Below are 26,062 nucleotides of genomic sequence, written 5' to 3' on the forward strand. Positions count from 1 at the left end.
ACATTGAAAACAGCTGTTCAAGGTCCTTGGTCAGACCTGGTCAGCTTGAGAAGCAAAGCTTTTAGGAGACAAGCTTGAAAATTATCCCAGCTCACACTTACCGGCCAAGCCAGCTCTTAGCCATGTCGGAGGCTTCTGCTGGCCAGCTGAATCTGCTCTGCCACTCCCAGGTCACTAGGATAAGGGAAGCCTGGCATTTTACTGTGGCTTCCAGTCAGAATGCCTCATTCTTAAAAACATTCCACCAAAGCAATCTCTAAACTGCACTAGCAAGAAAAACTCCCCAAAGGGTCTTCCATTAATCCCCACATTTATTTTTGTCCTATTCCTCCTTCTCGGGCTCTCCATGGAGAATCCAGAAACAGAGTTTCAGAATACCATGTCTATTTTTATTCTCAGGCTGCTGGCAGGTGCCTGCCTGCACACTCTTAGGGCTCACTGGGACCTGCATGTTGTAAGAGGTGCATTACTTCTAAGATGGACAGGGAAGCTATTTGTACCCCGATGCCTCTCTGTTCTTGTGTTTTTATAGTCTGTGGCTCCTGTTCCGAGTGCATCTTTCCTAAGCTAAAAAACAATGAACCTCTCCCCACTGACCACTTGACTATGTCCTTCATTGAGTTTTTCCCATGCCGTTTTGAATTTCTAACTTTGAATATGTAATGTTATTGCCATATTATATCAAGAAACAGTACTCAGGATATGCCTGTTACAAATCTTTAGATCACAGGCAGGCTTTACCTAAGCAGATGTGTGCTACCTCCTAAATCTTCGTATCCATGTGCATGAGGGAAAGGCGAGTGGCCGCACCTGCTTTATCCTGTAACTGGTTATATTTTTGCTGAACTTCAAATGTCTTATGTTTGGAATTTTAACACTTGACAAGAATATTTCCATTCAATGTATTAATGAAGACAGGCAACAGTGTTTATTTTTAAAGAAACAAAGGTCATCAGTTTCCCCCAAATGGCATCGATGCGTCTTACTCCTTGTTTTCAGAAGCATTGGCCTCGCTTGTGACACTAAAGCTCTACCCTCCCTGTCTTGTCACAGAAAACATGAGCGGATTGTATTCTGCCACAAAAGGTCTGACCATAGCTTCAGTCAATTAAAGGGCATTGTGCCCTAATGGGCTCCCAAGTAAAAATGGGGGGGGGGGAGGCGAGGCGGGGGTTGGAAGCTGAGCTTTCCTAGTACTAATTGCTCCAAACCAAAACTCAGCTTTAAAAAACACTTTCCCCAAGGTGGGCAGATGCTTGCTTTTTGCAGAGTCACTGGGAGAATGAAGCTTTGCGGGGGAAGTTTCTATGTGCTCACTGTCTGTGATCCCAGGGGCCTCATTTAATGCTGACATCGATGTTCTTTGTGTATCTTGACTAGTGAAATAGTGCCAGGTGGGTCCTGGTGGGCCTATTTCTGAATGCTGCTCTGTCCTTGCTGTGTTGCAAGGAATGAGCTGATTTTCATTATTCTACTTGATGCTAGCAATAACTCTTTCCTAAGTATTCACTTCTATCACAGTGAGGGCTAAGAGCCTCCAAAGAAGCACAGTGTCTGTGACCTTCAGTGGGCCAGCCTAGTGCTGATCCCCCCTAGACTCCATTCTGCTGCTGTGCTGAGTCTCCTGGGTGCCCAGGCGGCTGCCATGTGTAGGAGCAGCACCAGGGATAACTTAGGCCTGCACCGCCTCCTGGCTGCTGCTCCAGTCTTCCACTATGAGATACAGAAACATCTTTGCTGTCAAGTAAAATGTCCCAGTTCTACTGCCGAGGTTGCCTTGTTGCCTGCAGTTACATGACACTTAACTGTAAGGAAAATGGCTCTAGTTAACACTCAGAAGTTCACCCAACATTAAAAGAATGGACAGCCCTCCTTGAAGAAGACTGAATCAGTGGTCTTGGAGGCTCTTAGTGGGCTCAAAGTTAGAGAAATGCTGAACTGGGTTCTAGGTGTGTGCCCTTCAGATTCCAATAGTGTTTCATTCAATCACAAAGAATGAATGGAATCCTGTCATTCACAGGAGAACAGGTAGAGCCCGAGACCATTGTGCTAAGCAAAGTAAGACACTGATGTTTTCTTGCAAACGTGGAATCAGACTGTACAAATAGACTTGAAAGTATCTGAGAGATTTTAAGGAACAGGTACGGCCGCAGCAGGTGTGGGAACAAGAGAGGGCAAGGGGACAGACTTTTAAAAAGAGGCGAGCATATCAGAGACAAAACCTTAGGGGTAGCAGGGCTCTGGAATAGAGCTTTTAGGGCCATTATTGTGTTTCCAGGGCTACAGGAGAGTGCTGGGACAAGAGCCATAGGTTCGCAGCTGTTTCCTGGACTGCCTGAATGGAAGAGTCAGAAGGGAAATTTATAGTGAAACATTTCAAATAACTTATGTTGCTGTATTCCCTGAAACTTATAGTCTTATGTTTCAGAGGATTTGGAGGGCATCCGTCATCAATACAGAATTTTAGTCTGCAACAGGGTCATAGGAATCCCAGGTGACCAGCAAACACTTTCTGCAGTGGCCAAAATACCAATCTCCCTGAGGAAAGGTTGGTTTCATGAAGGGTGAAAGCTGAAAAGATGGAGAGAACCAAGCAGGGGGTGTGTGTTGACAGGAACAGGCATTCTTTACGTAGACTGGTGCCTGGTTGGAGTCATAAGATTGGGATCCTAGGGATGAGGGCAGAGCCCAGATCATAGGACAGTAAAGTCATGGGGTGATAATAGGTCTCAGGTCATAGGACGAGAAGGCCATGGGATGATGGAAGGTTCCAGATCATAGGATGAGAAGGTCATGGGGTGATGGAAGGTCCCAGATCATAGGATGAGAAGGTCATGGGGTGATGGAAGGTCTCAGATCATAGGACGAGAAGGTCATGGGATGATGGAAGGTTCCAGATCATAGGACGAGAAGGTCATGAGGTGATGGAAGGTCTCAGATCATAGGACGAGAAGGTCATGAGGTGATGGAAGGTCTCAGATCATAGGACGAGAAGGTCATGAGGTGATGGAAGGTCTCAGATCATAGGACGAGAAGGTCATGGGATGAAGGAAGGTCCCAGATCATAGGACGAGAAGGTCATGGGGTGATGGAAGGTTCCAGATCATAGGACGAGAAGGTCATGAGGTGATGGAAGGTCTCAGATCATAGGACGAGAAGGTCATGGGCTAACAGCAAGTCCCAGACCATAGGACGAGAAGGCCATGGGCTAACAGCAAGTCTTAGATCAAGACATGAGAGTCACAGGGAGATGGTGGTGGGACTCAGAACATAGGACATGAAGATCCCATATCATAGGATAGGTGGTGATTATAACTTCCAGAATCATAAGGCAGTGTCCTAGTCAGGGTACAATCACTGTGATGAAACACCATGACCAAAGGAACTTAAGAGGAAAGGGTTTTTATTTCAGTTTCCACTTCAGGTCCATCACTGAGGAAAGTCAGGGCAGGTGCTCCAACAGGGCAGGACCTGGAGTCAGGAGCTGATGCAGAGGCCATGGAGGAGTGCTGCTTACTGTCTTACCCCCTATGGCTTGCTCAGCCTGCTTTCTTGTAGAACCCAGCACCACCAGTCCAGGGATGGCGACACCAAAAATGGGCTGGGTCCTTCCCCATGAATTGCTAATAAAAATGCCTTATAGGCTTGCCTACAGCCTGGTCTTATGAGGGCTGTTTCTCAGTTGAGGCTCCTCCTCTGATGACTTGTGTCAAGTTGACATAAAACCAGCCAGGACAGACAGTAAGGTCATACGGAGCTGTGTGGACAGGGCATGACAGCAGGTTCCAGTCAGAAAGGTGAGCGCAGAGCTGGTTTTGAGCTGGGCCTCCATTTCTGAATGGATTTGCTCAAGCAGAAGACAGCAGGGACTGCAGTCTTGTGGGATGGAAACCAGCAAGTGAAGGGGAAGTTGATCAGCAAACAATGCTGACCCACCCCTGGGGATTTTTCGATGAATTAAATGCCATCAACACCCCAGATCCTCTCTCATTTCTTAAGTGACAGCTACCTGCAGTCATTTGTGGTCTGAGAACATTGTGTACAAAATTAAATCACTGGAGAATTTTAAATGATACCCTCTGAGTCCCGTGATGGAAACTTGAGCCTTCTGACTCCATCCAGGCAAATCACACTCTTGTCTGGTATATCCCCTGTGGACACAGCCTACCTGCTAGTCACTTTCTTAATATCAAATCAGCTGTCACAGTACCATGGTGTTCAAGTAAGCAGTATTCTGCTTAGTAATAGCCCAAAGCACAGGAATGATGCTGCCAACTTGAATGTGTCAAGAAAAAGGAGCCTCAGTATGTGTCCTTTAAAGGAAAAAAGTAAAATTTCTCAAAGAAATCAAGTGTTGGGATTGATCTAATCAAGGTAAAATCTGAATTATTGCCACTAAATTGTTACTAAGTTGTTACTAAATTGTTACTGGCTTAATTTACAAAGATATCTCCTAGGATTGTTAACAAGGAATGGCAGATAGTGTAGAAAGCTCTGCAAGACTCAGACACCCTCTGAAACATTGGAAACTGTCCGTACTGGGTAAACACTCACACTGATTTGTGAAGAAGCAACGAGAGTAGCTGTGACCATGGCTAGGACTAGTTCAGCAGCGGATCCTGAGACCAGGCTGAAGCTTTGGAGATTGGGGACATTCCCAGTCAACTGTTTAATCTCTCTAGGATCTGCTCTCCCATATGTAAGATCAAACCCGATATGCGTGATATGAGCATTTTTTCATTTTCAAAAGAAAAACCCCATAGTGTTGCAAATAATTAAAACCTAACTACAGCAGTCAGCACTAAAGATAACAAAACAAAAAAACAACAGCAAACACAACCAGCCCTCCCACGTATCAGAAAAAGCAGAATTGACTAAAGCGTTGTGTTCTTCCTTGGTGTTGGTTGCTGGTGTATTTTGTTTCTTTCTGTCCTTATTTTCTATTCATTTCTTTAGGTTATTTATATAACTAGAAAGTCGCAATTTAAAAACAAAACCCCTAGGACTAGCCAAATAGTTCTGTAGGTAAGCTGCTTACCATACGAGCATGAGGGTCTGAGTGTGAATGCCAGCACCCACATAAAAGTCAGGCATGGTGGCACGTGCCAGGAATTCCTGGACTAGCGACAGGCGAATCCTTGGCGCTCACTGGCCAGCTAGTCTAGTCAAATGAGCTCCAGATTCAGTGAGGATAGACTGCCTAAAAGAATAAGATAGACAATGATTGAGAAAGACTGGACACAGACCCTAAGCCTCCACACCCATACACCCAGATGTGAACATGTACATACACCAAAACCAAAGGTCTCCTGCTGTACAGTTTTCACCTCTGTGCTTATCCATGCAATTAAGATGTTCAACTGGCCATTTAAAAAGACTCACGCCTGAATGCCCTCTACAGAATAAGTGTGGATACAGTTAAATTGTAAGTCTATTGGCCTGGCAGCCAGAAGTTGGCTGGTCTGAAAACACTGCCCAATCTGTTCTGGTCTCACTGCTCCTCCTGGACGAGCAGGCCACAGGACAGACAAAAATACAGCAATTTTTGTTTTTGTTTTTACGGATCATTTTAATCTATTATGCTATTTCACTACAAAGGCTGAGCCTCCCCGCAGACTCTTACCACAAACCACAAACCAGAAAGGAAGACTTCATATTAATTGCTGCAACAAAATGATGGACAGAAAGCAACCTAAGGAAGGAAGAGTTTGTTTTGCCTGGTGGCTTGAGGAAGTAGTCCATCAGGATGGAGAGAGATGGTAGCTGGAGTGGCAGGAGGGTAAGGCTGCTTGCACACATCTCAGAAGACCAGGGTCTCAGGCAGAGGAATGCCGGCACTAGTTCCCTTTCTCCTTTTCTCAGTTTGGGCCCCCAGCCCATTGATGGTGCCACCAGGCTCACGATGAGTCTGCCTTTCGCAGGCATGTTCAGCAGTATATCCTCTAGGTGAGTCTAAATCCAGCCAAGGTGACCACGAAGGTAAACCATCCCAGAGCCTAGAATGTGGATGAGAGACATGATCATCACTTCCAGCCCATGAACCATGCTCCATATAAATATAAATATTAATAGGGAATGCTGATCAAACAGAGATGTGTGGGGCCGGGCACAGCCTGGTGAGCAGTGCTTGCTGAGAGAATGAAAACCTTAGATTGGTTTCATTGCAATGAAGCTTGTCGAAAAATGACTGAATTCTCAGGAGGAAATGACAGTCAAGACCTACCTCATCCCCCGCCACCACCACCCAAGCTGAAGCCTAGAGCTCAGGCTGCATTGAACTTGGAAGTTCAAGTGAACTTGCTGTGACTCCATGGTGAAGCTGACTGTACAATTTAAAGAGCTGTGGTTCTCATGAATAAAATTCACAGGGTACACTTCAACACATGGTACCTAGGACCAGGGCGATCCTGCCAGGGCCTGTCGTAGAAGCTATTGTTTTGCCACAAAAAAAGGGCCGCTGTTGATAATAGGTTTCCTGAAAGGGTTTTCTAAAGAAAAGCCAGGGTCAGCCTCTCTGCCCAGAGTCATTAGTGCCTTCTTCTAGAACGAAGGAAGCATTTCATACTCTGAGGCTACACACCTAACTGGCCCTGTCGCTTAGTCCCTACACCAGGTCTGGACTCAATGACCCTGCCAGTATTTCACAAAACTGAAGGGCTACACTGTGCTAAGATTATGTTACCCTGCTAAGGAACTGGTGAGAGGGACCTGCGAAGAGGGTGCAACAGGTCAGAGCTCTTGCCGTGCAAACTCAATGACCTGAGTTCAGTTTCTGGAACTTACAGTGGAAGGAGGAGCCAAATCCCCTGACCTCCACATATACATTGAAGAATGCTCACACACATCTAATACACACAATAAGAATTTTAAAGAAAAATTGGGGTACAAAAATATACCTTTGATGCTCCTCAATGATTATTGTTATTCATGTGTGTGCAAGTATTTGTACATGTGTACACATTTACATGTTAGTGTTCATGTATGCATCATGTAAGTGTGCATGCACATGTAAGTGTGGACACTGGAGGATGATGTTGGGTATCTTCAACCACTTTCCACCTTATATTTTGAGGCAGGGTCTCTCGCTGGACCTGGACCTTTCCAATTTTACTGGACTAAGTCTGGCTAGCGAGTCGCCTCCATCTTCTCAGCACCGAGATCGCAGGGTCACACCACCATGCTGCTTTACATGGATATTGGGTCCAAACTCAGGTCCATCATGCTTGGCGAACTCTTTCCCAGCTGAGCCATTTCCCCAGATTTCGCCACAGTTGTCTCCAGGGAAGGTGGCTGTGACTCCATTCTGGTTCTGCCCAGGTTTCCATCACTCTGTCTCACAGGCTCTAGCTCCAAGCCAGAGCGCCCTGAGGACCAACAGTGTGTGGGAAGGGCAGACAGACTGGCAGAGTGTTCTGTTGAGACTCAAGGTGCAGACAGTTGCAAGAGGCCTTCTAAGCAGGCTGCCTCAGTACCCAACCAGAGCTAACAGCTTGGCTTAGAGGATCTCCAGGATCCCTATAGAGTTTTTTGATACCCACTCACTACCAGGGCACAGGACCACAGGGAGGAGGCCCAGCAGGGCACAGGACCATAGGGAGGTACTCACTGACTCCCAGGGCACAGGACAACAGGGAGGAAGCCCAGCAAGGGCACAGGACCGCAAGGAGGTACCCACTGACTCCCAGGGCACAGGACTACAGGGAAGTAGCCCAGCAGGGCACAGTTAATATCTAGATGGATCCATGTACACTTCTGTCAAAGGTTCAAGGAAGCTGAGTGGAGTTCCTTCCATTCTAAGCCACCTGTCACTTGGAGTGTGTGTTAGCAGTGAGGACTGGCTGGGAGGACTGCAGCGGCTCCTTCAGCAGTGGGCAGGAGTAAGAAGACTGAGCCCTTGGCTAGCTATTGGGGGCTGGCTACTTTATACTAAGAGGCCATGTGTGTGCAGGCATGCACATATGTACACATCTTTTTTTTTTCTTGTGCAGTCACATTTGAAAACCTATGTCTGCATATAGCATATAGCAAACTAAAAGTCCACAGTCGGGGCTGAGGATCAATCTCAATGGTAGAGCACTTGCCTAGCAAGAAAGAACAGAAAGGGGCAGGAAAGAGAGCAGGGAGGAGGAAAGGAAAGCTGAGCTATACTCATCTGAACCACAGACAACACTCTAGAGGACAGGACCACTCCATCCCTCATTAGCTGGGTTGGTCCTCTTAGCAGATCTTCCTGGAGGTCTCCTGTTTTCAGAAGTGAGTGGATTGGTAAACTGTGGAGGCCACACAATGTCTCGGTGGCAGGGAATGGTCAGAGGACTTTGTGTGCTCAGCCACCAGTAAGAGTAATGTGTGCTCACTGGCAAGTACTAAGACAATGAAGCCTGGGACGATCCAGGGTCTAACTCTGCTTCCTCTGGCTCGTGTCGGTTAGCCCCTGAGATATTCAGATTTTAGCACAGATCTTAGCAGCTCTGGTCTAAATGGTTCAGCAAAGTTCAACTTCTGTGTAGACCCCCATGGAGAGAGAGGCAGACCCAAAAGCAGTGGGTCTGAGTTCTTTGGCTCTGGACTTGTAACATGAAGGGGCCTGCTTGTTGGGGTTTATGTCCTGCCCAGTTCCCCACAGCAGGTAAGGCCCAACGAAAATCACACAGAGATCTCCATAAGTTATAAAATCGATTGGCCCATTAGCTCAGGCTACTTATTAGCTCTTGTAGCTTATATTAACCCATTATTCTTATCTGTTAGCCACATGGCTTGGTACCTTTCTCAGAGGGGCAGCTCACATCTTGCTTCTTCAGTGGTCTGGGCAGAACTGCCGGAGGGAGCTTCCTGCTTCCCAGAATACTCCTGTTCTCTTTACTCCACCTCTACTTCCTGTCTGGTTTTCCCGCCTATACTTCCTACCTGGCCAATCAGCATTTATTTAAAATGTGATTGACAGAATACAGACAATTATCTCGCACCATGGACTGACTGACCCAAGATGGCTGCCTGACCCCATGTTTCCACGTTTGCATGTGCACTAACACTTCAAGTGTCTCCCATGCCAGTGTGTGTTGTGTCTGTCCCTGGTGGGTTGGTAGCACTGTCTGATAACACCATAGCTCCTCACTAAATAGGAGTCTGTATGCACTGAGTGGCACTCCCAGTGTGTGTTGTCCCTCCCAAGCCCTTGGGAAGCTGAGCATTCTGCCTCCTCACCAGAGGGCCTGGTTAAGGCTGTGTTTCTGCTTCAGCATCTACGCAGAGGCTTTCCAGCAGGATCTTGGCAGGTTACAAAGTGGTGTTCAAGCAGCTTACTTGCTATTTTTCAGGTAGATAACTCCAATGATTACTAGTTTAAGAACCAATGGTCCTCTTAGAAAGAGGAGAAAATGAAAGATTTGCCATGCAGGGTGTCACTTGATAAGCTCCATCCCCCAGGATTTTTGGTAGCTATGTTTAGTCCTGTTTTTAAGTTTGCATTACTGTTTTCTCCTATAACTTCATTTGACTTGTGTCTTTGTCTTCCTTGATCTGAGGAATGCTGCTCTCAGGGAGGTTTTCAAGCGCACACCCAGCTGCCCCTGCTCATAAGTTTCCTGTGGCTCCCACTGTCAGTCTGTGGACATCCCCCTAACCCTGCTCCTCCTCAGACAAGCTCTCCAGCTCCTCAGCATAGCCAGCACACTGACCTGGCCCCTAGTTCCTGTCTGTTCCTCTCCATCCTAGACGAATACTACAGTCTTATGGCAGGCCCAGTCCCCCAGTTGGACACATTTTCTCACCAGTCTTATCTACCTTCTTCTCTAGCCAATCACCTCTGCTCGAGTGCACTTCACAATTCTGGTCTCAGTGCTGAAGCTGGGTCCTTGGGTGGGGAAATCACACACATCTTGAGCCCAAAGCAAAGCTGCCCTAGTTCCAGCCCTGCACTTGTCCCAGTCCTGGATCCCATGCCCTGACTCTGTGTATCCTTTTCAGGCCTACATGGAAGACCATCTGAAGAACAAGAACCGACTGGAGAAGGAGTGGGAAGCACTGTGTGCCTACCAAGCAGAGCCCAACAGCTCACTTGTGGCCCAGAAAGAGGAGAATGCATCCAAGAACCGTTCCCTGGCTGTGCTGACCTGTATGTACCTAGTCTGGGTGAACTAGCAGGGGGACAGAAAGTGGGGACTCCTGGCTGTGATTTACTCTGCCTGCTACTCTGGTCTGCAGAACCACTCAGCTCTACGCTGTCTCTGTCCACTGATCTGAGCCCCCATTGAGGACTAGCGCCTTGTTCCCCCTGCAGCTGTCCCATCTCCAAAAGCAAGTCTTCTTTTGACCCAGTGGAGAGCTCTGAAAATGCCAGCTGGGGGTACAGGAACCCTAATGGGAACTAGCACTATGACTGTTTGCTCTAGTGTAGGAAATCTATGGGATTCTAATCCGTGAACATATGGGGCTATGGGTTTAGGCATGGTGATTAACACAGAGCTATGTATCCCAGGTTAGTATTAACAGTGGTCACTGGTACAATATTGCCACACATCTTGATGGCTTCACTCCAGTTGGATGTCACTGAAGTCCTGAAGTCACTCCGTTGGAGAAAGACTTAGTTTCCTACTGTGTGCTTAAGATATAGTAGGTGGCCATGCAAGACACATAGCCCCTGGTGTAGGGACTAGGCATGTACATCATCATAGTACCTGGCCCTCCTCCTCATCACTGGCCATGGGTATCACTGGTCCCAAGGGAAGTCTGGATTTTTGACTAAGCCTACCCAAGGAAGCCCTCAGTGACCCAAGTCTCCCATACAAATAGGCACTCGGTAAACGTTGGTCTGTTGATGATGAATAAGGAATGTGACTAACTTGTCTTCCACTTTAAGACAAGAGGTGCTTGTTCATATTCCAGAAATAATAAAGTGAACTTTGCTAGCCCAATTTTGAGAGCCTAGCATAGTTATTTTGGTCTCAGGTCAGCATCAGAAGAGCCCACAGAATGGGATCCACGCTAAAATGACAGAGCACACCTTATCATGGAGCACCCATTGGGGCTTTGCAGCATCCTGCCCAGGGGCATCTAGGGACTCTTATCCCAATAGCAAAGCAGTGTAGCATCCCCTTCAGACATTCTCCTTGATTGCCTTTTAGAGTAAATGGAGGAGTTTGGCCTGAGCTCCGAGGCCTGAATCCACGTGCCAAAGTCACACAGAATGGCGAGCCTTTAGAATCCAGACCACCCTCCAGCATGTGAACATTTGCCAGAGAGAAGCTGGCATTCCGTCCTCTACTTCTATGGGGTCAGAGCCTATTCCTCTTTAGACAGCTGTGATCAGAAACTGTTGTAACTAACAGATTTCCTATTTAGAAGAAAAGCAAACTGAGGCATGTCCAGTCAACAAGCAGGTTTTGTTAGACTCCAGCTGTATCAGACAGTTGACAGGTGCTGGCATGGCTGAGGACCAGGCTGTTGTCCCCGCGGTGGAGTTGGGATGGATATAGGAAATGGGGACAGAGGGTGAGGTAGAGGCGAAGAGCAGGGGAAACAGGACAAAGGCATCAAAAGCCAGCCACTAGAGAGACTTTTTACCTCTACCGAATTTTCAGACTAAAGGGAGTAAGATCCTGTCTTCATGAGTCCTCAGACTGAATACCATGAACTCCTGTTTCCTCCCACCTTATATTCCTCTCTCTGACCAGCCATATCCCTTCCTGTCCCTTCCTCTCCAGCTATGGCTTGACACCCTCTTTTCCAGACTCTGGGGGAACCCTGGAACCCCTCCTCTTCCATCCTGCATTGCTCACTCTACTCTTATTAACAGAGTTGGCCATGCCAGAGTCAAATGATGCTGAGGACATTTCTCCCATGTTGCTCTGTTTATGAGAATACATACTAATAGCCCACCATGGGAGGGTGAGTGACAGGAGTTGGATCCGGTTTCCCAACCCTCTGGACTCCTGGTGGGGTGTGTTTTTGTGTCTAGGAACAAAACAGAACCATCTGTCACTCTGAATGTGTTTTTGTCACCTGAGAGTGACATTCTTGGGTCTCCTCCTTTTACCTTCATTCAGGCCTTCCAGCTCCCATCCCCCAGCTCCCCATGGGCTGCAGCCTTCTGCTCCACACATTTACCTAGGCCTTCCTGTCATTCTCCTTCGAAGCCCCTACACTTACCCTGTGTTCCCATGGTGTTGCAAGACTGTCTTAACACTCTTGCCGAGAAGAACCCTACTCATGCTTTCTACCCACTGTCCCTTTGTCGGTGTGGCTCTATCAGAACCCTGCCCAGGCATTCCAGCATTGGGCCAGTGAGGTGGCGAGAAATCTAGGAGGATCACAAGCAGGAATGCCAGGGCGGCAGGGTCCCCACAGCCCAGACTCTCCAGCACCATCAAATCCTCAAGGAAGTCACTGTCCACACTGATAAGGCTCCTGGCCAGCATGTGACTATGTCTAGTTATATGCTCTTGAAATTTTAAAGAACTTCGTAGGCTTTTGCCAGTTTTGTGCATGGTTACAAAGAGTTATACAATAGTTTGTTAGTCTACTTTTTAAATCAGCAGTAGAAATATAATGCTATTTTGGCATGCTATATAAAATAAATAGAAAGAAAATTTGTCTCTGAATTATGATGAGAGAGAAACATGGTGATTCTGAAGCCATAAGCAAGAATACTTACTTCTTGGAACAAATCAACGAGAATAAAGAGCAGGAGACCCAGGTGTGTGACAAGCTCTGGAGCAGAGTGGCCTCCTGTCTTATCCTGGGGTAGTGTTGAGAACCAGCCTCTCAACTGTCTAGGGGTTGAATGGATGTGATGTATGTTGAGAACCAGCCTCTGTTGTCGTGGGGTTGAGTGGATGTGATGTGTGTTGAGAACCAGCCTCTGCTGTCTAGGGGTTGAATTGATGTGATATGTGGCCATATTGCTGCCTGTGACAGGGAATCGCCCGTGTTCCCTTAAGGGTGCTCCCTCCTCAGCCCTGGCCTTGGCAGGTGCCTGTCCCTCAGCCCTGGCTCTCCTACACAGAGATGCACATCTGCATTAGTGTGGGACCCATACAGCTATGCCGGCCCGCTTCCAGGTTGCCTTTGAATCTGGGTTCTTTCCCTAAAGACGGTTGTTAGCCACAGGATGCCAGTCCTGTCCACCATTCATGGTTAGTGGGTTATAGCAGGAAATGGTACCAGGCCTTCTCTCTACTAGAGGGAACCTCAGGAAAGCTCGAAGATTCTGCCCCTACCTGGCTACCGCACCACAGCCTCTCTTGGACGTAACTGTGTATTCTTCCACATTTCTCACATCTTCAGATCACTGGTGAAAGGAGAGTCAACTGGCAAATGATGCTTGCTTCCCTTCCTCTGCGCAGGCTGGGATCCACGGGGCGTCCTCCGGGAGAAGTCTAGTTGTAGAGCCTGTGCCTGCAGTGTAGCAACGTGAAACACGGCCAGACCCTGCCAGCTTGAGCTTGTCTAAGTATGTACAGTGCACAGCCAAAGCTGGCCAGGTGTCCCCTGTGTCCTCCTGTGACAACGCTAGTCTCAGTCTGTCCCCACTGCGAGTGGAAGAAATTGAACTAAAATAGCTGTCTAACCTGCTGAAAGTTGGAAGCCAGCCTCACCCTCAGATGGCTGCCTGCAGAACTGGCCCATCATGACCTGCATGTAATGCTTGACATGGTGCTCCCAAACTCCCCAATACCGTTTTAAAGTCCCCTGTTAAAATCTCTCGGCAGTTACCCATAAACTGGCTCTAGGCTCCCACACTCCCACTCAGCATAGCTGTGTAGTTTCCTGGGAACTTTATTCCGGGCCAAATGATGAGTCTATTTCAGGCATAATAATGTAAAAATCCATTAGCCCACATCTAAAAATAAGGCTTTTCTTATCTATAGCTGCAACCCTGTTGTTACATCACTAAGCAATGATGTCTCATCGCTAATGTCATCCAGCCTTGTTGGCTCACTCAGGCTCTGTGACAGCTGATGAGTCACTTACATGGCAGCAGCTTTTTGCCTCCAAGAACTGGGGCCCAGATATCCCCAATAGAAGGACAGCAGGACAAGTTCCTGCTGAGACCACTCCTTGGCTCATAGTGTCCAAGTCTGCAGTCCCCACCATTAAAGGACACTGTCACCTGGAACAAGGCCCAACTCTTGACCCTGGTGTGAATATCCTGTCAGGTGTGGTCTCTGACCACTGGTGTGAATATCCCGTCAGGTGTAGTCTCTGACCACTGGTGTGAATATCCCGTCAGGTGTGGTCTCTGACCACTGGTGTGAATATCCTGTCAGGTGTGGTCTCTGACCCCTGGTGTGAATGTCCTGTCAGGTGTGGTCTCTGACCCCTGGTGTGAATGTCCTGTCAGGTGTGGTCTCTGACCACTGGTGTGAATGTCCTGTCAGGTGTGCTCTCTGACCCCTGGTGTGAATATCCTGTCAGGCATGGTCTCTGATTCTGAAAGGCAGGTATCTGGAATTCACTGTGTGACATTTGAGAACATGGCTCCATGCTCTAGGGTCCTTGATATCCCTGTCATGTACATCAGCCATTTGTCTCACTCTGTCTTGACCAGAACATCATCATGGCTCGTAGTTTAAATTTGGAGCAGCCCTACTTTTCTTCCTTGCATGCCCCTAGTAAAGCAATCCTCGCACTGGCCACCCTCCCTTGGCAGGTAGTCACTACCTGAGTACTGTTCAAGCTCACAGAAGCTCGCCTGACTCTTGCCAGGGCACCCCAGCCTGAGGGATGTGTCTGGGCCAGCACACCTCCACAGAGCTACAGGGATCAGCATGTCCCACAGCCTCCATGCCTGGAGCCTCCCATCCTCAGATGCGCTTCCTCCTCACCTTCCTGTCTCCATCCCTGTCTGCTCATAGTTCTTACACGGTCAACAGAATGAGGCTTCCAAAGATTGGCTAATGGTAGCCTGTCATCAGGAACCAGGCTAACCCTATTCGGAGTCCCAGTCAAGACCACACACACATCTGAGTACCCATGACACCCATAGACAGCAGAAATCTCAGGCCAGAGAGTTTAAGACCAGATATCTAAATGTCTGCTGGTTACTCCTTGTCATCTATCTCAGGGTGGGGGTGTGGTCAAGAGAGCAGCGTAACACCCAAGAGTTTGTGTCCTAGGCCTTCGTGAGACAAAACCAAGTGGGCTAAAATAAGAGGACTCATACCAGCTTGAGTCAGAGAAGCCACGATGCTACCTGTGACCAGGTGTGGGGCAGGCAAGGAAGCCAGGTGTGGGAGGTGAAGGCAGTCAGCTGCACCCAGCTTACAAGTCTCAAGAAAGTTGTTTTAACTTCCTTATCTCTGTCACGTTTGGTCAGTTAATGCTCCAAGTCATGGAAGTTGTCAGACAGCTCGCACACTGAGGATGACCCAGCTTTGGGCACTGAGACTGCCTTGGGGTTGGGCCCTACGGGTGATAAAGATGCCTGGTTGTGGAAGGTGATCTGTTGGTATCCCAGTGGAAAGGAAGGAAAGGTGGCTAATGTAGTCACCTCCTGGACTAGGAGGCGGCCTTGTCCATCCTTAGTTCAGTGTCATGGAGGGAAGAGCCTAGTTCTCCTTGCATATTTGCATCTGGCAGCATTAGATGCTGAAGTTCTGGAGAAGATTCTGGGCATTGGCTCCTGCACACCTCCTCACAGAGCTCTCTCCCTACCCTACTCTGTCCTGTGTCCAGAGAGTTAAACCTTCCTTACTACAGCAAAGGCCACTGGTTTTGGAACTCACAGAGATCCTCCTGACTTGCTTCTCCCCACCAAATGTTTGGATTGAAGGCTTATGCCACCATGCTTGGCCTAGACACTGCTCCTTAGACAGCTATGTCCATCAGTCTTGTGGTCTTCCACCTGAGTAGCAGAGACCATGACCTTCTTCCTGAGACAGTTCTCTTCTGCCTCTACAGAAGATGTCCTCGTCCTGGATACAAGATGGCTGTTCCTTTAGGGCTCTTTGATTTTCTTCCACAAACACTCATTACAGGTTAAGTCTCTGAGTTAAATTGGGTAGTTCCAGCTGCGTTTCCTTCTGTGCTTTCCTGGAACCATCTTATTGATCTTAAGACAGCATTCCAGGGGTCAGAGGACACATCTCTGGGTCCCCATTGAATATCAAGATGTCTGTCATAGATGGTCCCTCTGCCCTCCTATCCCCCAAACAAGCCTTATTTTCCCCAAGTTACTCAACACAGAGACCAGTAAGATTACCCAGCTAGACTTGCTGGGTAGCAAACTGCAGGGATCTTATAGTATCTGGATTAAAGGACTGCACCACCATGCCTGATAGTTCATGCCAATACTAGGGATCAAATTCATCTCCTTATGCTTGTAGGCAAGGCTTTACCAACTGAGATACCTCCGCAGACTCTAAAGTGTGAGCTGCTGACCCACTTCCAGCTTAAGCCCCTCAGAGGCCAGTATGTGAACCTCGCGTCCTTGTGCAGAGCTGACTCACAACCCCCTTGTGGGCTGAGGACCCAGTGGGAACACTCTCTCCAATCCCTCTTTGTGTGAAGTCAGTAGGGACAGCTCCCATTCTGCCAGCTGATCTCATAGGACCCTGCACGAGCATCCATGTAGCTACCTCAGTAAGGGATATAAAAGATAAGACCTGAAGGAGGTTGGCTGGCTTGGCTGAGAATGCAGCTGGGCCAGAGTCAAGCATCCCATCCCATCCGGGTACATCATCAGCCCCTGGGAACAGAGCAATGAAAGCCCACAGCTTATGCAACAGAATCCATCAGCCTCAGTTTTGCAGCTGAAATCCAAGGTGAGAGTGTCATCAAAGCTCTCCCTGCTCACCAAGAGCTGTCTTTGTATCCATATGGCACTGGTCCTGTGGCGATCCATGTTCAAATCCTTCCCACCCCACCCCACCCCACACACCTGCTTAATAGAGCACTGGTCCTGGTCAGGGTTTGCCCTGATGACTTCAGTGTAACTTACTTATATACGGAGGGACCATGTTCCCAAGAATACTAACGTTTGGGGGAGAGTGGGTAGGACTTTTTCACATCCTTTTGGGGTGGACACGTTTCATCTCTTAGCATTGAAAACTTTAGGAGAGCTTGGTGACTGGGTAGGCCTTGTGGGACGCAGCAGCCTGGATACCTGTGGGATTGGCACCATTGTTCTGTTCAGGCCCAGTCGTGCTGATGAGCTAAACTTTGACATCAACATGGCATTGTCTCCTCCACACTCTACCTGTACCACCATTGCTGGCCTAGGAGGCTGCCCTCTTGAATTTTAAAAGTCCACAGGAATGCTTCTGAAAGAATCTTAATCAATGAGACCCGAGGCTAGAGAGATGACTCACTGTGTAAGAATCACTTGTACTCTTGCACAGAGGACTTTACTTAGGTTTGGTTCCCAGCACCAGCATGGCAGCTCACAACTTTTGCGATGTCATTTCCAGGGAAGCCATGGCCTCTTCTGGCCTCCACGGGTACCAGGCACTTTCATGAGGCACGTGCATAAAGCAGGCACTCTACATACACACAAAAACCAAATTTTTTTTATACAGTAACATACAATAAATAAATATTTTTTTTAAAGTAGAAAATAAAATATAAGACGAAGAGTTGTGAGTACTACCACCACAGGGCACTATCACCTCTGTGGGGCCTCTTTCACCTCTGTGGGGCCTATGTGGTTCAAGGAAGCCAAAGCCAGGCATAAGTCTGTTAGACAACTTGCCAGAGAATGTCAGCACAAAGCAGGCCTAATAGTAGGACTATCTTGGCATATAGAAGGGATTCCTGAAAATGGTACCCATGATAATTAATCATCACTTTGGATTTGGAATTGCTATGGAAACACTTCTGGGGTGTCTATGAAGGGGTTTCTGAAAAGGTTTAACTACAGAGGAAAGACACCACCAGTGCAGTCAGTTTCTTCTCGTAGCCTGGGGTTACAACTCAATATAAACTGAGCCATGCTGCCCCTACCATGACGGACCAGCCCCGAAGACTGTGTACCAAAACAAACCCTTCCATACGTCGTGCTTGCCAGGTGTTCCCCAACAAGAAGAAAAGTCACTCTTGTAGAAAATTGTTCCCATTAAGTGGGGACACTGCGATGACAGACCTTCTGGAAACTTCACTAGACAGCAATGTAGAATCGGAAACTGAGCCAGAAAAGCCTTTGCAGTTACCTGAAGCAGAGCCCAATGGGCCATTCTCGTGGGAATTGGGAAGACCTGAGTGACGAGTGCCATGTGGATGGCCAGTGAGGACTCCTGTGAAGACCTGAGCCATCCATGTCACTGACCTCATTGACTGTACATTTTACAAAATTGGCCAATGCATGGTGGGATAGGGAGAGTGCAGAGCAGATGGTGTAGCTGGGCTCCGGCACCTCAGGGACTTCACCTGCATTTTTCACCAGTTTTGCCGCCCACAGTGGTGTAGAAGTTTAATTCCTCAGATGATTGGGCCTGAGCAGAACACAGGGAGCCAATCCCAGAGACATCCACAGACTGGTGAAGTCTACATTCTGCCCATGTCCTGAAGATTTCAGTGAGGCTGAGATATGAACTAAGTTGGCTGACAGAAGAAATATCAAGGTAGTACAGTGTAACATGAGAGCCTGATTTTGGGGGGTTTTTGTCCTGCCCAGTTCCCACAGCTGGTATGTCCCAAAGACAATCACACAGAGAGTCTATATTAATGATAAATTGATTGGCCCATTAGTTCAGGCTTCTTATTAGCTCTTGTAGCTTATATTAACCCATTATTCTTATCTATTTTAGCCACATGGCTCAGTACCTTTTTCAGTGGGGCAGATCACATCCTGCTTCTTCAGTGATCTGGGTAGGACTGGGAGGATGGGCTTCCTCCTTTCTAGAATTCTCCTATTCTCATCGCCCCACCTCTACTCCCTGTCTGATTGACCCACCTATACTTCCTGTCTGGCCAATCAGTATTAATTTAAAACATGATTGACAGAAAAAGAACCTCCTACACCAGTACAGCACTCAGGCTGTAGCATGGCTACTGCTCCCTGTCCTTATCCAGGTCTATGCGGGGAGGGGCAGGGTAACAAGCAGAGCAGAGAGATGAAAAAGGTATCACTTGCTAGGAAAACAAATGAATTTCAAGTTGTTGAGAAGACAGCAGAGAAAGCAAGTGAAATTGTTAGATTAGTACTATTAAAGGGAAACCATGTACTCTATTCTGAGACGACCCCACCCATCAAAGGCTCTATTTAGTGAAAATGCAAATTCGGGGGTGGGGGGAGCCTGAAGTGAGAATAGCAAGAGGTTCCCTGCTGGAAAACAACTACCCAGAGCAGTGAATCCCCAGGAATAATGAAAGAGAACAATGTAAACCAAGGGGCCTAAGTACATTCCAGACCAGCATCGTCATCCACATGGCACTATTATGCGCAGACATGAAAAGCACAAGAACTGAAGGGTCATGGAGGTTTCTAGCAAGGTTCCAGGAAGCTCCTCTGGCTAAGCATGGCAGGGCCAGACTCTATAAGGAGGCCTTGAGATGCAGTTGCATGGAGCTGGGAAGGCAAAGTCTAAGTTGTGTTGTTGAAAATACTAGAACTGTGGGATGTCCACTAAGGAAAGCTGAAGGCACAGAGCAGGGCCACCCCAAGAGAGAGATGCGGATGCTACAAGCTGCTGTGATGGAGTCCAGGCGATTCTATCGCAAGCCACGTGGCACTGCAAGGTTCAGCGTTTTCTGCTTTCAGTTTTGCTTTGTTCTGTTCTTTCCTTGCTATTGGCTCATTTCTACTTTTGGACCAGGGATGTTTGTTCTATGCCATTATATTTTGAAAGTATGCAACTTTGGTCTTACGGGGTCTTACAGAGTCTTCTTGAAACCACCTGAAGGCTCAGGAGAATCCCCAGGCTGTGTACTTTTGAATGATTGGGGACTTTAGAAATGGACTAACTGTATTTTGCATCAAATGATGAACATGAGGCTTTAGAGGACAAGGATGAAGTGCTGTGATTCAAAGTAAGATATTTGAGAGTCAAGAGGGTGAGTTCTGAGTTAATCTTTTATTTTTAGGATTTATTTTTATTATACATGTATGGGTGTTTTACTAACATGTATGTCTGTGCACCAGATGTGTGCCTGCTGCTCTCAGAGGCCAGAAGAGGGCATGAGATCCCCTGGAACTGGAGTTACAGACAGTTGTAGCCACATGTGGGTGCTGAGAATCAAACCCAGGTCCTCTCAGTGCTTGGAACCACTGAGCCATCTCCCCAGCCCCTGCAAATGTTAGTCTTAATTATCAACTAGCTACATTTGGAATTACTATGGAAACACACATCCAGGTGTGTTTGGGAGTATTTTAGAAATCCTTAACCTGGCCTGGAGAAATGGTTCGGTGGTTAAGAACACTTGTGTTGGACCCAGGTTCAGTTCCCAGCTTTCACGTGGTGGCTCACACTCATCCAGAACTCCAGTTCCAGATGATCCCATGCACCTTTATGACCTCTAACCAGGCAAGCATGAGATGTATGCACCACATATATAAGTCTTAAAACGTAACTTTAACTAAAGAGGAAAGATTCAGCCCAAATGTGGATGGCAGCATCCCATGGGCTGGTATAGCCAACCAAATAAAAGGAAAAAGAGAGGGGAAGAACAGCATTCAGCTATCTTTACATCCTGGCTGAGGATACAATGAAACCATGTCTCCCCCAGCGTGATGGACAGGAATAAGAAAAATTGTTCCTTAAGTTTCTGTATCTGGTACTTTGTCATAGTAACAAGAAAAGCATGCCACAACTATGAGGAGGAGTAAGAAACATGGATGGGTGATCCAGGTGTGTGAGCAGCATGTGCATATGAGTGAGTAGTACAGATGAGGGGACAGAGAGATGCAGAACAGTGAGGCTGAGGACCATGGAAGGAGGAACACCACGGAGAGAAGAGAAACAGGAAGAGACGAGCAACTTGGAGGAATGCATGTACCAGTAAGATGGAGACGATGGGCTGTATGTTGCAGCTTGCTTGGACCAATAAGTGCAATATCAGGAATTGTAGGAACCACCTTCCTGAGAATTCTATGCTAGAAAATGTCAGGCCAACCAAATATGGGTCCCATGCATCTTCTGAACATACCGGGATTCTAGATCCCACATTCCTTAGTAATAAAAGTTCGGAGCCCTCCACAGTGTTTCAGGATGCTGTCTTCCTGGGCTTTTTGTCCTTGCAGTTCTGGAACTTGTTTCCTATGTTCGCATTTGTGAAAGTCATTTTGTATTTACTAAAGAGACAGCAGTCGCTACACACATTTGGCTAACTCAGTGGACTTCCACTCTGCCTGTGGGTCTATCTGTAGTCTTAAACCTATTCCTGAACTTCTCACTGTGTTCCAATAATAGATGCTATTTATCACAACAGTCCTAATTAGATAAAAAACCTTATATTTTGAAGTCCAAGTCCAATTCTCTGAAATGCTTATCCAAACACTCCAGACTAACAAGTGTCAGGACTTAGACTTGAAGCCATTTTCTCCAATTTCTGGTCAAGAACACTGTCTGATCTTCCTGGGCCTCTAAGTCTTCAGTCTGAAATAAGAATATAACCCTGCGTGGTGGTAGCACTCACTCTTAATCCCAGCACTCCTGAGGCAGGGGCAGGCAGATCTCTGTTAGTTCAAGGCCAGTCTAGTCTACAGAGTGAGTTCCAGGACAGCCACAGGCTCACAGAGAAACTCGTCTCGAAAACCAAATAAATAATGTGGAAATTAGGAATATTTCTGAATCAAGTAATAATGCATGACAGATACTGGCTGCGTCAGAAGAGGAAGGTATGTGGTGGGTTTGATTAATAATATCCTCCATATATGTTCCTGTCCCTCCCAGATAATGAGATTGTGAATCTCCTTTGAAAGAAAATAGCTCCAATTAAGACCAGATGCAGAAAGTGAGATGTTCTTGACTTCTGAGTTCGGACTGTTTTGTAAAACATGCCCATTTATTAACTGAAATGGCTCAAGAATGCCATTAGATCTTTGCCTGTGTGTTGCCCTTGGAACAGGAAGGAGTGACTTCCATAAGCTAGAGATCGTAGTGGACTAGCTGCCTGTGCATAGCCATCTGGCTTCCCTGAAACTTGGTCTCGCATGTTTGGATTCATCTCATAGGCCCATCTACCCCCATTAACATCCTGAAGGACAGGCAGGCATGCTAAACCTTGCAGTTTGGGAAGCCTGTCTTTAACACTTGTGATACTGTATTATGCGGTATTGTATTGGCTTCCATAGCAGTGCTTTAAAACTATGGACAGGGAAAGGAAACCACAAAACGCTGGAGCTTTGCTGCTGACTTTTCACTGTGCATGCCCCTGCTGTCCATGGTGCACTAGCCCTTCTGGGGTGTCCTCCAAAGTGGACCAATGTTAAAAATAAAAGTTCAACAGCAAAATACTGCAACCTACAAAACTAAATATACTGTCGAGGGCAGGAAGGCCTCTTCTTGACTTGAAGCTCTTACAGAGCTGACAGAAGGATGACAGTACAGCCTGCCTGTGCTCGGCACAGAGATCCATAGCAGTGCAACGGAGCCAACCCTGCTGTCCCCTGGCAGGCAGCAGCTGCCATGACAGGCCATTTTCATATTCAGACTGCAGGCTTCTGGGCCCCATATTTTCTCCCCGAGCCTCCAGATGTTGGGGACGTTTTTATGGCTTTCTAAGAAGAAAGTCCAGCTGCTAAACCTGCTAAACCCAGGCACACAGCTACCCCATCTGGGCCACAGTGGCCCTTTAAGAAACCACAGTCACTCTCAGGCCTCCCTAGCATAAGCCACACATCCCTTATTGAGCAGGCAACACTGGAGCCAGGAAACCACGAGCTGTGGTCTGTCTTTTCCTCGTTCTCTCCCACACCAGCCCCAGCTGGTTATAAATGTTTCTCAGAAGAAGCACCCAGCTGCGAGATGGTGTGTTGAGAACATTTAGGGCAAGTCAGATTTCCAGGGGCCTCTCTGGAACACTCTGGAAGCAGGTAGTAACATGACTCTTTTACAGAGTTGGTTTAACAGGTTGCCAACACCAACTCGAAGGCCTCTCTTTTTTATTGTATGTGTGAAAATATAGAATACTGGAGAAATTAAGACTATTCCTTAGCTGGGCAGTGGTGGTGCATGCCTTTAATCCAGTACTCAGGAGGCAGAGGCAGGTGGATCTCTGAGTTCCAGGCCAGTCTAGTCTACAAAGCAAGTTCCAGGACAGTCAGGACTCTTGAACAAAAAAACCCTGTCTCAAAAAATATTATGCAGGAAGGAGCCATAAAGTCCATGGGATTTTTTTAAATCACCCATACCTCTGCTCAAAACTGCAGAGATGTCTTGACATCCACCGTCTTAAATGCTTTCATGATGCTTCTGCAACCCTCAGCAGGCACATAGATGGGTAGATGGGTGTTCATACTGTAAGATGTGTGAGCCTTCATCCTGTCTCTGCTGGAAACACTCCCAGCACATTCTGACAGACTGGAGCCGCAGCCACTGCTGCCGAGAGCCCCAGAAGACCACGCTTCCCAAGTTCAATCTGTCATAAGTCTCTGACTTCCCCAACTCTAGAACATGGTGGTGATTGTTTTGAATTACATGCATGCACATTTGTCTGTGTGTGAGTATGTGTGCAGATTCCCTCAGAGGTCAGAAGAGAGCTGGTGATGATTCCCAGGAGCTGGAGTTATAGGCCATTATGGCCCACCGTTGTGGATGCTAGGAACCCAACTGAGGCCGCCTAGAAGAGCAGTAAATACTATTAAACTACTGAGCCATCTCTCCAGCCCCGGTCATTGTGTTGTTATTGTAATAATTGTATTTAATTATGGCTGTGGTATATGTAGCTCAATTCATAGGACAGTTGCCTAGCATGTATGAAGTCATGGGTTCCATCCTCAGCCCTACATATATCCAGTGTGATGGTGAGCACCTGCCGTCCAAAGCACTGGGGATGTGGAAGCAGGGGGATTATATATTCAAGGTCATTGGCTACATAGTGAATTAGAGGATAGTAGGTGCTGTAGGAGATCGGGTTAAGGAAAATGAAACCTGGAGAGTGAGTCCAGTGGGTGAGAGTGTTACAGCTCTCCCAGTGGATCCAGGTTTAGTTCTCAGCACCCACTTTACCAATTCACAGCCACCTCTAAGTCCAGCTCCAGAGAGACTGAACACCTCTGTACTCACATGTACACATACCCACACAGAAACCCATAGTTAAAAATAAAACATTAAATTAAAGGCAAAAAGATGGTTCAGTAGATAAAATGCTTCCCATGCAAGCTCAGTAACACGAGTTCAGTTCCAAGAACCCACCCACATTAAAGAGAGAAGGGAAGAACCAACTCTACAAAGTTGTCCTCTGACCCACATCTCACCACACACACACAAACGCATGCACACACACACACTGACACACATTTTTTTCTTTAAATTTAAGTAAAATCTTCAAGAGAAACGAAAGAGCTAGGCATGGCTGTGCATAACTTACCATTACCAGCATTTGGGAGGCAGAGGCAGGTGGATATCTATGAGTTTGAGGCCAGCCTGGTCTACAGAGTGAGTTCCAGGACAGTTGAAGCTACATAATGAGGCCTTGTCCCAAAATGAAGTTACAGAAACAGAAGTGCATGGGGGGTGTGAGGGGATGTGGTGGGGGAGAGGGTTTCAAGGCTTCACTGATACAGCAGGGCAGCTCTGGTACCTAAGAGCTACCTTCTACAGGAAGTGGCTATCTGAGGAAGGCTCTATCTTCTACAGGAAGTGGTTATCTGAGGAAGGCTCTATCTTCTACAGGAAGTGGTTATCTGAGGAAGGCTCTACCTTCTACAGGAAGTGACCTATCTAGGGAAGGCTCTACCTTCTACAGAAAGTGGCCTATCTGGGGAAAGCTCTATCTTGTAGTAATAGGAACTCCATAGAAGGAGCTGTGGGCCGCTTCCTGCCTCCTAGCTCCCAGCGGCCGGCTGGCTTTACCCAAAATAATTACACAGAAACTGTATTCTTTTAAACACTGCTTGGCCCATTAGCTCTAGCCTCTTCTGGCTAATTCTCACATCTTGATTAACCCATTTCTAATAATCTGTGTAGCATCACGAGGTGGTGGCTTACCAGGAAGGATCTTAACCTGCGTCCATCTTGGAGAGGAGAGATATAGCGTCTGCCTCACTGACTTCTACCCAGCATCCTGTTCTGTTTACTCCGCCTACCTAATTTTCTGTCCTATCAAAGGGCCAAGGCAGTTTCTTTATTAACCAATGAAAGTAACACATAGAAAGATGACCCTCCTCCATCACTACCTTTTACAGGAAGTGGCTATCTGAGGAAGGCTCTACCTTCTACAGGAAGTGGCCTATCTGAGGAAGGCTTAAAGGGCTCCCTAGCACAGATGCTTCTGTCTCCCCAGAATAAGAGACACAGTGTTGTGTGCTCCCCAAAGAAACATCTCTGGTGGGGGGGGCAATGATCAAAAGTGTGGCAGCATTTGAAGGAGAAAGGGGGGTTGACAGGATCTGGTATCTTTGGCCCTGCTGTGTTCACGTCTGCCCCAGGTTCACACATACCCTGTACTTTCCACATAGGCCACACTTTGGAAACTGCTGGAGAGATGGCACAGAGGGTCACAGCAGGCAGGAGGCGGCCTGTTCCCTAGCTAAGATGTTGCCTCACTGATCCCGCTGGGGGCAGTTTCCACAGTTGTCCCAGTCTGCCCTTTGAGGGCATGCTCGTACTTTAACAGTGGACATGTTTCTCTTTGCACCCTTTTCATCTGCGTTTTCTTTGGCTCTTTCTTTCCCTTTGAAACTAAATTTTAGCAATTGGAAGGTTTTACTGATTTGTGAACAAACATTTTGAATGCGGCCTTTGTGTTAATGTTTACGTTTATGTTCATTTACTGTATATGGGTAGAGTTGTCTGTCCCTGCAAGGCCAGTGCTCAGTCACTGCTGCACAGAAGATAAACTTGGCATTTGAGCTCCACACAGGAGGACTGTCACGGTTTCTGTTAGGCGAGAGGCCCTTGGTACCTTTCCCCACATACCCTGTACACAGCCCTTATACCAAAGATCCAAGGATGGAGCATGGAAA

At 47.3% G+C, this 26,062-nt stretch overlaps 1 protein-coding gene and 1 long non-coding RNA gene across 2 annotated transcripts in view; one reads left to right on the top strand and one right to left on the bottom strand.

Moving 5' to 3' along the window:
- Positions 1 to 26,062, top strand: part of Ptprn2 (protein tyrosine phosphatase receptor type N2) — a 704,719-nt gene that overhangs the window by 631,006 nt on the left and 47,651 nt on the right. Inside the window, exon 15 of the mRNA XM_050120851.1 lies at positions 9,967 to 10,114. Coding sequence (XP_049976808.1) covers positions 9,967 to 10,114 — 148 coding nt within the window. The remainder of the gene's footprint in view (positions 1 to 9,966; positions 10,115 to 26,062) is intronic.
- The window catches only part of LOC126487829 (uncharacterized), a 66,345-nt gene continuing 46,167 nt past the window's right edge, over positions 5,885 to 26,062 (bottom strand). Inside the window, exon 3 of the long non-coding RNA XR_007588509.1 lies at positions 5,885 to 5,996. This is a non-coding gene — a long non-coding RNA (uncharacterized lncRNA). The remainder of the gene's footprint in view (positions 5,997 to 26,062) is intronic.

Source organism: Alexandromys fortis, unplaced genomic scaffold, assembly GCF_014885135.2.
Source record: "Alexandromys fortis isolate MF-2015 unplaced genomic scaffold, M_Fortis_MF-2015_v1.1 scaffold_182, whole genome shotgun sequence".
In the NCBI taxonomy this organism is placed as follows: Eukaryota; Metazoa; Chordata; class Mammalia; order Rodentia; family Cricetidae; genus Alexandromys; species Alexandromys fortis.